The 15,622-nt window shown below is 40.8% G+C and overlaps 1 protein-coding gene across 1 annotated transcript in view; it reads right to left on the minus strand.

Moving 5' to 3' along the window:
- LOC146832981 (complement C3-like) overlaps window positions 1-15,622 on the minus strand; it is a 1,056,379-nt gene that overhangs the window by 67,029 nt on the left and 973,728 nt on the right. Inside the window, exon 39 of the mRNA XM_085600524.1 lies at window positions 669-752. Within this exon, the coding sequence (XP_085456650.1) occupies window positions 669-752 (84 nt within the window). The remainder of the gene's footprint in view (window positions 1-668; window positions 753-15,622) is intronic.

A 15,622-nucleotide genomic window follows, 5' to 3' on the forward strand; every position in this document is an offset into this window, starting at 1 on the left:
GATCCCAGTTCTCCATCATTAAATTCCAAAACAACTTGTCCGCTTATATACAGGGGCTAATGATTGAGACCCTTTCTTCGAATAGCTTTGGAATGAACAGGCTTTAATTGATACCATAACACAATGTGGAACACTGCAGCAGCCTATAGCCATAAGGTGGGAGTGTAAAATGGCTGTCTAATGAGGTTGTTGCATATCTAATCACATTTCTTGCATTAATCTCAGTCCAAAAGGAAGAATAAAAATGTGCTGTGCAGACAGTCGCTTGCCTGAGCTCTGTTTCAACACCAGATTGCAGATGGGTAACTTTTCTCTTTGTCAGAGTCCCATCACCTTCCCATCACCTATCTGAGTGAGCATGAGGCAAATGCAGACATTATCACAGCATTGTACTATGATGGAAGTCTTTAGCTTCGACCGCTGATAATCTTTCACAGGCACTAAAACAGAACAAACTACAGTTGAGTTGCTTTACGGTCAATGCTGTTTGTAATTAAATGTCTGTTGTTTCATGTTGTGCAACAAGGTAACAGAACAATAATAATGCTAAATAAAATTAACAAAAAACGGAGAGAGGAAATATCACCAAAGTGAGTACTTATCAGTTTCGGGGAGACCAACATTAAACCAGTTGCTTTCCCTTTTTGAGGGAAGTGTGATTTAATTACCTGATTTTATAACTTTTGTAATTTTCATCACATAGTTGTCATAGCTGTCCGACTTCTCTGTTCTGATGAGACTGGCCCTGAACACTGTAAAAAAAGGGAGAACAATCATTACTGATCTAGGCCTTGACACAAATCCTTGACCAGCCAAGGGGCCCAGCTGGGCAAAAGATTCATGAATATGGTGCGATAAAGATAGATAGTTATGATATGAGCAGTGATTCTGGTTGTAGATACATTTGAAAATATGTTCTAATTGCTTCAGATCCCTTCAGCTTAAACTGTGTGTAATTACCAACTTAAAAAGTTAAACACTGACAAATCAGTGCAATATCAGTTTTTAACAGTTTTTAACTTTTTCTTGCATTATATGTTATGTATGATCTTTTATTTTGATTTAAAAAAATGTAATACTTGATGGAAAATGTTTTCTGTGTGTGACCACTTGTTTGGTTACTTTTAATAAAATATTTGTAATCTTAATTGTTCAACGCTTGGCCCTTTGATGATGGTGGTGTTATGTTCTGGTGATAAGTTTATGTGCTTGAGTATATGTGCTATGGTGTTTTAAGTTACCCAAGGGGGATTACTTCTTTTGACTGAGTTCTATTTGGTTCCCTACTCCTTTGGTGTTAAAGGGGCCCCTCTCATTGATTTGAGATAAGGTGGGACCAGTGCAAAAAACATACTAAATTCATATCCATACCAATTTCTATCAACATTTGCCATGGCTTAGACCTGTTTACCCTATCAAAAGCGGACGTTAAATCCATAAAAGCCAAAAACATATGCCCTTTATTGGCTAGGGTATATTTGTTAGTGATCATGAGTAGGTTCATATATTGCTCCACTGTACCCCTGCTCTTGCGAAAACCAAATTGTAAATCGGACAACACATCCTTTTCTTCCAGCCAAAAGCTTAAATGATCTAAAATTACTTTGCCCATAATTTTTGCTGCGGAGTCCAACAAGGAAATTGGACGATACCAGGCAGGATCATTCCTAGCACCTTTTTAAAAAATTGGCAAAATCACTGCTGTTAATCCTCCACTCATGATACATTGCAGCCAAAGTCTCCCGCAGCATTTCTCTGATGCTCCTTGCTAAAGGCTGAAAGCTGTAGCAGGTCAAAAAGAACAAACCATAAGGTATTCCCACCATAACTGTGTACTGCTCCATAGTGAGTGTGTCATCATAAGAATGGACTTATCATTTCAACAGCAGTGAAAAATTTGTCAACGCTCTCGAGCTCTGATTTAAAAAAATAAATAGCGACTTACCTAATTTGATCACATGACAATAACTTTCATGCACAGTCAGTTATTGTTCTTTGAATGAACGTCTTCTGTCCCACATATAAAGCAAACAAGGTCCAGGGTAATACCCAGGTGCTCCCAACCAATCTCGCAGGAGAAAAACATTGTCAGGTAGTAGAGGGAAGTGTGAAGCTGATGGATTGGTTTGGTAAACTTTCATCTTGTGAAGAGTTCTAATTTTTCGTTGGCGCCTTGGGCCCAAGTAAAAATTTGCAGCTTCAGTTTGGCAGGATGAACATTAAACGGTTATATATTGGCTGTTGTTCTGAAGAGCTAAGTTTGCGTAGCCAGCACAGAATTTTTGTCCATACCTTTTGTTAGTGGGTGCACATATTCGCTTTTTAAATGGGTGATTATAACAAAAGAATTGGGTGGCTCAATCATGTAGAAACTGTATTGAAGGCTATAGGGATGGAAAAACTCTTTCAGGACCCTGACTCCTGTAAGGGGGTCACGAAGAAATGGTTAAAAGATCTATATTCCCAAAGAGCAGAATACGCCTGCAGGGGAAAAAAACAGATCCATCACTCTACTATTGCGTATGACTTGGTCCCATCAATACTAGGAGATGGTTTCTATTACTTAGCACAGATAAACAATGCCCAGCACAGATTTATTCTACTGCGCTTCAGATTAAACATGATCCCGTTACTCCTGGGATATCCACAAAAGAAGTATAGGCTAGCAGATCTTGATCGCTGCCCCTGTAACAACCTTGTGGCGCAGACAGATCTGCATATCCTACTATTTTGTCAAAAATATTCAGAGGAAAGGAAATTGTTTATACTGCCAATTCTGAGGCATGATAATTTTAGGCGATGTCAGATCGCAATGTATTTCTTAAAAGCCCTACGTGACCCATTCGTCTCATATCTATGGGCCTGCCTCGGGAAGAGGAAAAGGGTGGGCATAGTTTCTAGCAGCACCCTGTAACCATATTATGAACAGTTTTTTCTGATATAACTAATTTTAAAGGTTTTAATTGGACCACAGCAAAATTTGTTTAATAATGTTTTAGCTAATGTATATATGAATATTTATTGATCTGGATATTTTTTATATGTATTCTTTTGCTTTTATGATCTGTTCACAATGAACGAATAAAGCTGTGTGACTTGAATTGAAATGGGTGACTTTGACTGTTTCATTGAACTTGCATCCGATGTTCGGACCTACGGTTGGATGGTGATTGTATGATATCTCTATACATGCTTTCTTAATGCACATACCTATCTGTAACTAGTGCTCGCTTTACCAAGTGACAGGAATGTTATGTCCTGTTAAGTATCTGCTGACAAGAAATTGTTGGCATTAGGACTATTTGCACTTTACCTCTGCTAACATAGTGCTAAAGTGTTTGTGCTCTCTCCTTTAAACATGATAAAATTGGCATACTCCCAATTAGCACATTTAATTTACTTATAAATCCCTAGGAAAGTGGTGCTAAATGTACTCAGTGGCTGTAAATTAAATTCTACTAGTGGGCCTGCAGCACTTATTGTGACACCCACTTAAGTAGCCCTTTTCAGTATGTCTCAAGCTAATTCAACCTGGCAAAATAAACCTTTTGCCAGACTGAAACTTCCCTTTTAATGAATAAAATTCACCTCTTTGGTAGGCCCTAAACAGCTCCTAGGGCTGGGTGCACTGTATTAAAAAAACTAAACATTCACTTTTAAGTGTTACATGGTCTGGTAGTGAAAAATTACTAAATTATTTTTTTACTGCTGTGAAGTCTACCTTTCCCATAGGATAATATTTGAATACATTGTTATATATAATTGGTGCTAACTTTTCTCTGGGAGCGAATAGAAATGTCCTTTTTGGTCTCAAAATAATTGTAATTAAAAATCCTCTTTAATGGTTTGATTTTAAGTGACAATTCAGAAAATGCCACTTCTACAAAGGTTGCATCATGTCCTAACCATTTGTTGCCTGCAGCTTGTGTCCTTGGTCACATGACTCTGATCAGCATGGCCGTTGGCCTTTGTGTTGTCCTCCCAGACAGTGAGTCAAAGGAGGACTAGTTGTTGGCAGGATGGGACATCCTTCCAGGATGTGTGGGGTGGAGCTTTTCCCCACCCTGCTTACATTTCCAAGAAAGTGCCTCAGCACACTCACAAAGAACTTCACACCAGTCTTTTGTCAGCCTAGACCTCTTGGAGCCAGGACAGGAGAATGGGGAAATTTCAAAAACATGATATAGAAGGGCCTAGAAATTTCTCCTACTTCAAAAGCTGGCACCAGGTATACACATTGGACCCTCAATCCAACTCTTCAGTTCACTCCTGGAACTGTGGAGGGCTTTAGAGGAATGCCCTGCTGCTTGAGGCATGCTTTGTACTTCAGTTGACTGCACTGCTGCTACCAGTGTACAGCCTTGATGCTTGAAGCATGTCTTGCACCCTCAGAGGACTGCTAAGCTGCCTGAGGCCTACCTTGCTGCTTGGTCCCATAACTACCAGAGGGACTTTAAGGGCTAGTTGGCTAGCCTCCTGTTCTGAGCTACAGGGACATAAAAAAGGTCCAACAACCTTGAACCTAAACCTGAAGTGAGTCCTACCTTCCAAGTGACCCCCACCCACTACAGGACACTTGGAAAAGGCAGTAAATGTGCCCACACAGCTAAAAACTGACATTTGGGACTTAGAAAAATTCCCACTAAAAAGAGGTTTGAAAACCAACAGAAAACCTGGATCTAACTGCTCGCTGATCCGCTTGAGGTACACCGCACAGTATAACTTCATGGTAGCTCCTGCAAATCCTGTTCAGTGACTTCTCTTTGGAAGGGTACCCGATCTCGTGGAGCTCTCATCAGCTACAGTGTGGAGCTTCATCCTGCTGGAGATTTTCAACTTCCCAAAAAGTAGCAAAGCCAGAATGAAGACATTTTCACTGCGACTGCATCCTGTTGTTTCCAGACTACTACACCTTCTCCTCAGGCACCTCCAGCTGACTTGCCCCGCTTAACTTTACCATCTAAAACATTTTTCCTTTAAATTTTTTCTAGGTCCGAGAGAAACATGGCGGCCGGCTGACGCGGGCCGCGGGAGCTCTGGACCAGTACGGAGGGAGAGCCCATGGATGTTTAACTTCAAGGTGCGGAAAGAATAAAATAACCGCTACATGCTCTTCTCGCACTTAACATACCCTTATATTCTATTTTCCTGTTGAGATTTGGAGCCCCCAGCACGGTGATACAGCAGGCGTCAGGCGGTAGGACCCCGGAGAATCCCGATCGCGGATGGGGGCGGAAGTGCTCGCTGAGCTGTATGCCGAACGACGCTGTGTGGAAGAAGGAGGCGGTGGATGCCGGGCAGGTCTGTGGCGGCGATCTAGAATCGCAGCTGCCAGGATTGAATTCTGGCCACTTCGGAGTAAAAGAGCGATACGGTCAGTGACGGGGGGGCCCAGGGGGGATATTCAATCTGTTGCACCCCGCCTATCTCCTGTCAACAGCGTTCTATTTTAGGCAACAGCTTGGTAGGCTATCGTGGTTCTGTCCCTGAGTTCCCTGCTGGATGTACTGTGTTTAGCCAGCTGACCTACACAGGAATGGACGCTGCATCAAAAGGGGGACTAATAACACTCTGTGACCAAGGACTTCTTGGAGAGGAGAGAGACGAAAGGCTGAAGCAAGCTGGAGTAGTCGGAGCCGTGGGGGGGGCAGGGTGTGTAAAAAAGGGCACAGCAGAGAATCGGTCTGGAATATCAAACAATAAGCTATCTGTTATTCCGAGTAAATCTAACTCCCTATCCCAAAGAAATAGATATCAACTCCGCTCACAGATAGAAAGTGAGTTGCAACCTTCCTTTCCTGGTGAGGCTGGTACAGTAATCCCGACTACACCGCGCCAGAGAAAAAAGAAGGAGAAGGGTAGTAAGACAGGAGAAAAAAAAAAACGTCAAGCTCTTGAAGGACGTGCTCCTCTATTTAAATCAACTCCCTCCTTAAAATCTTTCTTCAATATAATTGAGCAAGTAGCTACCTCTAAAAACAAAGCAACTCCTCCTGTCGCATCCTCAAACACTTTGGGTGTATTTAGTGTACCCTGCACCCCTAACAATATAAATATTGGCTCCAAAGAGGTTGATAATCTGGATTTAGTGTATCCTCAAATACAGACAGAGAATAGATTTTCTCCACTGATGTCTGAACCCGAGGGAATGGCCCAAGCAACTCCTTCTGGCGATTCTTCTGTAATTGTTTCTAAGCCTCAGTCTCTCCAAAAATCTGTCAGCGCAATATCATCAAGTCTTCCAATTGGAATTAACGAGATAGTCGCAGCAGAAGCTGCAGGCGGATCGGATGGTGGAAGCAGTCAGTTAGCGAATCTTTTTCACTCTCTTCGTGGCGACATATTTTCTAAATTTGAAATCTCGGAATCTAATCAGAAGGAGATAAATAAGAAATGCATAACTCTGGAGCAGAAGCTGGATGATATCAGTGATCGAACTAAGGTGTTGGAGACTGAGGTCGTCACCCTATCTGAAGTTACCCATAAGCATTCTGAAGAACTAGTGGGTTTAAGAGCTCAGAACAGACTGCTCCAAATGGATGTTGAGCGGTTAGAACTTCACGCCAGAAGAAATAATCTTAAATTTCTGAATGTACCTGAAGGGGTAGAAAATGGTGACGTTAAAACACTGATATGCAAGCTCCTTAGGGAGGGGATATTAAAAGATAAGCCCGAGATTGATCTTGAAAAAGAAATCCAGAGAGCGCATAGGGATCCCTATAGGCAGCACCCCAATAGGAAAGCCCCAAGGAAAATTCTTGTTAATTTTCAAACATTCGCAGTTAAGGAGCTGATTTTGGGCCGAGCGCTAATTGATAAATCCCTACAGATAGACACCACAAAATATTTAATTCGCTCAGATGTGGGTCGGGCAACAGCACAGAGACAGTGGGAGCTTGGCTCTAGAATGCCAGATTTGAGAAGTCTGGGGGCGCAGGTACAAATGAAGTTTCCAGCAGCTCTACGGGTTGTCTGGTCTAACAAAACATATACCTTTACATCTCCGCAGGAAGTAGATTCTTTTCTGTCGGACATTAGGAAAACCACACACTAACTCGAAAAGAAAAGGGAGAATTATTTATTCTCCTCTAGAAAAAAAAAAAAAGGGAGATACTTGAATAATAAAGTTGATGAAGTTTTTGCTTTCCCCTTAATACTTTATACTCGCTCTTTTTTAGCCGCTGCATCGGAATTTTTTTTTTTTTTGAGTTTCTTCTATAATGTCTCTTAAAAAGGGGGAAAGGAATAAAAAAAAATAAAAAAAATATATACATATATACTTAATTAAAAAAAAAAAAGGGAGGGAGTGTTTTATAATAGATGTAGTAGTTGTAGCAGATGGAGAATAATGAAGGAGAAAATTAATACGGATTAAAGGGAAAGGGATAGCGGCATGTTATTTAATGCGACTTCACCATGATCTTATGATTATATGGTTCATGGGTTTTCTTCATCCTATGTTGGGTTCATCAACTCCCAACAGGCGATGAGATCGCCAAAGATCACAAGGAGGGGGGTTCTCAAGGAGGGAGGGGGGGGGTGGAGGGGAGAGGGAGTAATAGGGGTAAAAAAGAAAAGCTTGTTCCTCATATAATTTTAAAACTGAAAAAAGGGTTGAAATTTTGCGTAGGTTTAGAGTTGGAAAGGGGATTCGCTCATCCTCTGAGAAATGCAGAAAAGGTAGGAAAACCACCTGATGAATAATATCCCCAACAGAATAAAAATTATTAGCTGGAACGTTAACGGGTTGAGAAATAGCAGGAAATTAGCTAGAGTATGTGAATTCTTAAACAAATCAGAGGCTCATATCTGTTTACTGGAAGAGACCCATTTGGAGGCACATGAATGTGAGGCAGCGTTCGGTAAGCGTAGGTGGATACAAGAGATTTGCTGCTCCAGACAGATAGGAAATACAAGGGGTGTGGCTGTTATAATTCGATCCAATAAGGGGATTCGAGTAGACAACTTCGAGATAGATTGTTCAGGGAGATGGCTGGTTGCATCCCTTTTGGTTGAAAGCTCTCCACTAACATGTGCAGTATACTATGGGCCCAATCAGGACATGCCTGGAGCACTGGTATGCTTAAAAACTAGCCTTTCAGCTTTGACAGCACCAGTTGTATTGGGAGGGGACTTTAATTTAGTTTAAAATGAAAAACTAGATCTTACTTCCAGGGCTAAATATACTCCCCCCCAGAAGTCGTTAGCAGAATTGAAAAATATTTCTAAAGACTTCAACCTCATAGATATCTGGAGGGTTAAAAATGGCAATAGGAGAGATTTTTCCTTCTATAGTCGTAAGTATAGACACCACTCGAGGATCGATTACTTCCTGCTGGACCAAGCCCTCTACTCTAAAGTAGATTCCATCGCATATATTCCAGCAATACTTTCTGATCATTCTATGGTGGAATTGACCATAAATTTTAAGATAGAAAACCAGCATAGGAGGTGGACACTAGACAGGTCTATACTAGCACAAGATGAGGTCATAAGCAATCTAAAATCAGGTATAGAGGAATATTTTAGGTTCAACTCTGGGACAGCAAACGTTCAGATCACATGGGAGGCATTTAAGGCCCATATCAGAGGGACCTTAAGCACATGGATGATCAGGAGGAATAAGGTCAGGAGACAGACCGAAAGGGAGAGTCTTATTAGGATTAGGAAGAGCAACTACAACAGGCCTCAGCAGACTCTCAAAGTAATATAACCAATATCCAAAGGGAATTAGACGCTCTGCGGGCAGAATACCAAGCAAGTCTGGATAAAATTCTAAAAGATAGGTGGGACTCAAGCAAGCTCCAAAAATTTTCCTATGGGGAAAAATGTGGTCGACTTCTCGCCTGGAAGGCTAGAACGGACAGAGTCTGCAACCAGATCAAATGTGTTTGTCTTCAAAATACAGGCTTAATTACTCATGATGATACCCTTATCCGAGAGGAAGCTAGATCATATATGCAAAATTTATATAAAGAGGATACATCTCCCCCCACTCGAAATATAGAGTGTTGGCTAAATCAGATAGAGATACCAAAGCTATCGGATATCGATAGTATGGCCTTGGCCTCAGCTATCAGGGAAGAAGAAGTCCTTGCCCAGATTAAGAAAATGGCTAGAGGTAAAGCAGCCGGTCCGGATGGGCTCCCAATTGAAATATATCAGATAGAATCAGGGGAAGCTGTTTCTGCCATGACGGTTTTATTTAATAGAATATACTTGCAGGGTGATACTATCCCAGATTCTTGGTCTGAAGCCACAGTAGCCCTGATCCTGAAGCCCAATAAAGACCCCCTAAAAATAGAGTCGTATAGACCTATTTCATTGTTGAATTCCGACTATAAAATCTTTGCAGGGGTCATGGCAGCAAGGCTGGCCAAAGTAATCAAAACGATTGCCCATCAGGATCAAAAGGGCTTTATCCCGGACAGACAGTTAAATGAGTTAACTTTTAAAGTCATAGCAGCAATAGATGATGCAGTAGCTAAAAAGCTTCCGTTGACCCTCACGGCCATCGATGCCGCTAAGGCTTTCGACCAAGTATACTGGCCCTATTTGTGGTCGGCTCTGTCAAGATTTGGTCTTCCCCTTAATTTCGTTTTAGCTGTTCGGTCTTTATATAAGAGTCCTCGGGCAAAAGTCTTAGTAAATGGTGTACTTTCAGATTGGTTTACTATCTCACACGGAACGAGGCATTGGTGTCCTTTGTCCCCCCTGCTTTTCGATCTCTATATCGAACCCTTTGTCTGTCTGCTCAGGGCTGATCCGGTGATACACCCTTTTAGAATTGCAGACCTTGAACTAAAATTTGCTTTGTACGCTGATGATCTCCTCATGTTTTCCACTAATCCAGTTGAGGATATCCTGAGATTGATTGAACAAGCAGAACTGTTCGGAGAAGTCTCGGGCTACAAGGTAAATAAAGAAAAAACAGAGATTATGCAATGGAATCAGGCAGGAGGGACAATCGAAACCAAGACACGCATGAGATATCTGGGTATAATTCTGTCCCAAAACATCTCGGAAATAGCCAGAATAAATTTGATGAGGATTTATAAGGACATCTGTGGCCTACTACAAAGATGGACTGGCCTGTCTTTGAATATTTTTGGCAGAGTAAACTTAGTCAAGATGATTATTATGCCGAAGATCACATTTCTGTTTAATTCCATCCCATTGATGTTTCCAGCATCTGATATCGCCAAAATACAGGGGAAAATTGGTTCCTTTATCTGGAACGCTAAGATATCAAGGATCTCCTGGAAAAAACTGAGGGGAAGCCTTAAAACGGGAGGGATATCCCTGCCGGATATATCCGTCTACTGTCACTCATTCCACTTTAAAAATTTCAGATTGCTAGCTGGTAAAATAGATGCTTCTCCTCAAGGCCTTCTGTTTCAAGCCTTACTATACGATATACCTAACGGGCAAGAATGTTTTTTATTCAAGTATGGTGACCCAAGGGTTTTCAAGAGGGTGAGACTAAAGGTGCTGGAAACTGCTCTTAAGAATTGGGTGTATGTTAGGAAAAGTTTGAAAATCCCTTATTATGCACCTCAAGCTCCGATTTGGGATTCTCCAGGCACACCAGAATGCCTCAATGACCATCTATCTCGCCCTCTAAAAATGGCTGGTCTGTTTTATTGGCAGGATCTGCAGAAAGACTCGCAGTTGTTGAACTGGGAGTCGTTATCCAGCCTGACAGGTGGAACTTTATCTAGGTATAAGTACTATCAGCTGGCAGGATGGTGGGCAACCAAAACTTGGGACTTTGATTCACTGACTATGTATCAAGAAGGGGCAGGTGGAACCAGGAGGTCTCTTTTTGGTACTCGGCTATTCTTGAGTTAGAAGGTATAACAGAATCTGAACTCCATATACTTTGGGGCAACGCTATCAGTATGGATTCAAATAACTTTATGAAAGTATGGGGAGACTCTTTCACTATGCTACATGCTGTGGTCAAATCAGCTCCCCTTAAAAGAAATCATTTGTATACCACATACAGAGTCTATATCTCCCCAAAAAAGTTAACAAAGATTACAGGCCTCTACCATCAATGTCCAAGATGCAAATATCCTGCAGCGGATAATCTCCATATGTTTATAGATTGTCCTGAAATAGCAGGTTATTGGGTAAAGGTGCAAGTTTTTTTTGCCGAGGTATCAGATAAACAGATTGAAATTACTCCAAGCTTGATCATGTTTGGACTACATACAGATTATCATCTTAATGAACCACTATCTAAATTTATATTCTATGTGATCATCCTGGCAAGACGAGAGATCTGTAGGGCCTGGAAGAATATAAATGCCCCAACCTTTATGGAATGTCTGAAACATATAATCTATACCAGCGAATCAGATATAGCATGTGACAGTAACAGTTACGGAAGAGTCTGGGCAGACTTGGTTGCATGGCGGAACAGATAGAGATTATTCCAATGATTTCACCTGGGCACTGCTCGTCTCGTCCCTTCTAAGTGATACTGGGTCATCAGGTGGCGCAAAAGAAGTGGACAATGGTAGTAGTGATTGCTTGAGGGTTTGAGCCTTTCTCTTTCCACATCGGTCTTAAAACACCAGGGCTGGGACAGGATGACCGTTGAGGAGAGGGTATGGCCTCCCATCAGGAATGCCCTTTATTTTTGGTATATGAGGAATAAAAAAAAAAAAATTCTTCTAGGTCCAAAGGTAAGCCTAGACCTGGCCCAATCCACCTTGATTATCCCAACTGTGCTCCATCGCAGTCAGCCATAACTTTTTATTTTGCACCCGTCTTACGCGACTGGATGCCCGTGGTTTGCACTTTGATGGTTTAGGCACTATTTTACACTAAAATCTAAAAATTAAAAATTCATGACTCCAGTTCTACTAATTGGATTTTTGTTGTTCTGTATTACATTTTCTCTGTTTTTCTAAATAGGTATGGGATTTTTCTTGTGTTCTGTTTTCACTTTATTACTGGTTGTGTGCTGCACAAACACTTAACGAGTTGACTCTAAGTTAAGCCTGACTTCTTTGTACAGAGCTTACAAAAGGTTAATAATAGAATAATTTAGTGACTTTTGTGGTTCACCCTGACAGGGATTGTAGTTTCTGCTTGAGAAGAGTCAAGACAGGTGAAGTTCTTCCTGTAAAGGACATGGATACCTTTAATGCCATCTCATGGAACATTGCAGGCCTGGGTCAGAAATTGTTGGACCCTGATTGGTTAAAATATATTTCATCTTTTGACCTAGTATGTTTGCAAGAAACTTGGGTAGTGTGTCCTGTTAATATAGATGGCTATAGGTCATACTGTACCCCTGCAATTGCCTCACCGGATGGAAGGGCAAAGGGTGGGATTGTGAAATTATTAAAGAACACCTTGCGATTTGAGGTTTTAACTTTTTTTAATGAATGTCAATATTTTAATATTTTACTCCTCAAATGTCCGGAAGGCGACACCATATTATTGATTAATTTTTATAATAACTTATTTGGGGGTGAAATGTATACAGTTGCTGCTATAGTAGAGGAAAATATGAATAGGTTAATTGGTTCATGTAACAAAGATCCGACAGTACTGTGGGTGGGCAATATTAATGTGCACCCCTGCCCTCTGCTCTCAACCTCTACCTGTGGCTTAAAAGACGAGGATGGAGGTGGTAATGTACACTTTTCCCACAACCAATATGGCAATGCCCTAAACAAACTTATTATTATAAAAGATTTGGAGATTATGAACCACCGGTCGGAATCTACTGGCCTCCAGTGTGAAACCTTTCGTTCTACTTTACATAGCACAGTAATCGATTTTATAATAGCCTCAGCTACATTGGCAGGAACTTTTAGCGATAGAAATGTTGAATTTCTGGGTTTTAGTGACCATGCGGCTCTAACTTGGAATATGAAATGGCGAGGTATTCATGATCCCAACTTCTCACATATAAAGCCAATTATAGAAAAGAAGAATGGGATAACACTTAAGTGGGAGGGCATTGACAAGCCTTTTCTTATTCCCCAGGTTGTATCTAGCAGAATTAAGGAAATAGTAATATGTTTAGATCCAAATCAGGACCCACAGCCTTCTATAGAGGCCTTTGAAGCTATTCTGCTAGCGGTGAAAAAGAATCTTTCGAAGAGTGGTGGGTCACATAAAACCATAGGACCAAAATGGTTTGATCACAACTGCACTAAAGCACTTTCCCACCTACATCGATCTCTTAAGTGTGTCCCAAGAAATCCCGCCCTAGTGAAACAGGCCCGGCTGAGTTATTCTATGGCCAGGAAGAATAGATTAAAGATATTGAAAGAAGAGGCTTTGGAAAAATTACTAAAAGCTACAGTCACAAACAATACGAGGGACTTCTGGTCAATGATCAATGCGCCATTTCTAAAATTGAATTTTGATCCTAACTTGGACACACATGTGGATGAGGACTTATGGGTGAAGCATTTTAGTAAAATGTTTTATAGATTGGGAGTGGGTTAAGAAGTGATGGTAGAAGAGCCTGTCCCACCATCTAATATCGCCCATACTTTTAATAATACAGAGATGTGGGTAGCTCTGGCTCAATGCTCCCGTAATAAGGCACCGTGTATAGATGGTACCCCAATAGATTTTTACACAGATCGCCCAATCTTTGGGGTCCCCTGCTCACTAACACATCAATGCCATAGCCAAAGAGGGACCCCTGGCCTCCTGGCATAAAGCAGTTTTAATTCCAATTCACAAAAAAAGGGGATAAATTAGACCCCAGAAACTATAGGTCAATTTCCCTACTTGACAGCATGGCTAAACTCATGGGAAGAGTGCTATTAAATAGATTGGAGGCATGGGCTCTGGCAAATAACACCCTGATCCCAGCACAATATGGTTTTAGAAAAGGTAGAGGTACCCAAGATCAGTGTTTGAACCTGAGTCTGCTTATAGCCAAGTACACCCATGCTAAGCAAGGCAATCTATACCTGGCCTTCATGAACCTTAGCACAGATTTTCACTGTGTATCCCATTCTCATCTATAGAGGATCATGAGGGAAATGGGGGTAGACTGGGAAATAATCATCTTCATAAGACAACTGTATGCGAGGAGCGAAGCTTGTGTAAGGTATGGGAAACAGGGTGAGTGTACCATATGGTTCTCAGTTACTAGAGGTGTTCACCAAGGGTGCGTTTTCGCACCTTTTCTGATTTCGCTTTATACTAATGGGGTGGAATCTCGACTGCTTGAAACAACCATAAATGTACGTAGAATGAATAAGATGCGCATTCCAATTTTATTGGATACAGATGATGCAGTTTTAATAGTGCGCACGGGTAGGTCGCTCCAGAAACTGTTGAATAATTATGTAGAATTTATGAAAAATTTGGATCTTCATACAAATTAATCAAATTCATTTGTTTTAATTGAAGGAAAAACGCTGAAAAAAAACCCCTCTTTTTTTATCTCAAATCGAAAAGTGGCCCAGACAGACTTATTTTCCTATTCAGAGGTGACCTTTGACTATCGAGCATCTTGGTTGAATATGGTGGCGAATCGTGGGATTATGCTTGAAAAGAGTACAAACGCAATTCGCTCCTTGTTGAAAAAATTTGGAACAAGAAACCCAGCTATTGTAAGGAAGGTCTATGAGGTCAAATCTAGTGCAGTAGCTGCATACGGTGCTGGAGTGTGGTGCCACGTTAATATAAAGGGGATACAAATAATAGAGGATAGTTTCTGGAACTCTATGATGAGTCTCCCCATTAGTTGTTCCAATTTTAAATTACATCAAGAGCTAAATATCCCCTATACAACTGATCTGATCAATGTAGCCCCTATTCTTCCCTGGCACTCACTATGGTCCGGAGATACGGTTTCCCTCACCCAACAAATAATAACTGACTGTTTCGCCCCAGAACATACAGTGAATATTCAATGGTTAAAGTATGTGAAAAATACCCTACATACTCTAAATTTTGGGAGTCTGTTTGAATTAACGGGAAATTTTGTATCTGTCTCCCAAAAAGTTATTAAAACCCATTTTTTAGACTTTGCCAATGATGCGAGAATGAATGCACTCCATAATAAACCTACTATAAGGGAATACCTGGAGGGCCCACTGCAGGTTGAAGGGATATCCTCCTATTTGGAGTCTCTTACAAGCCCTCGGCACAGATTTATTCTGTTAAGATTTTGCCTTAATTATATCTCGTGTATGTTGAGCCACCCTGCTGGTATTTATTCTAGTAATGATCTTCCTTGTTGTCCATGTGATGATTTCTCGTGCCAAACTGATTTGCACATTTTCTTCTTTTGTAAATCTTATTGTAACCATCAAAAAAGGTTCTTAATTCCTCTTTTACATAAACTCGATTTTAGACAATGTCGCCCTGGCTTATATTTTTTACGAATATTGCCTGATCCTCTAACCTGTTTTAGTGTTGCTTCCTTTTTATGTGCGTCTCTGAGAACTAGGAAAATGATAATTTGCTGATAGGAATTGTTTGATTTTTTAGAATTTTTTATCTGTGATGTATGTGTGTAACTTTTATGATTAATACTGTATTAATCGAATAAAGTAATTTTTAATTAATTTGAGATTTTTCACCCCCCTCAACCAATAACTCAATTACTTACACAGGGAAATGTGATTAT

The sequence above is a fragment of the Triturus cristatus genome, chromosome 4_2 (assembly GCF_964204655.1).
Source record: "Triturus cristatus chromosome 4_2, aTriCri1.1, whole genome shotgun sequence".
NCBI lineage: Eukaryota > Metazoa > Chordata > Amphibia > Caudata > Salamandridae > Triturus > Triturus cristatus.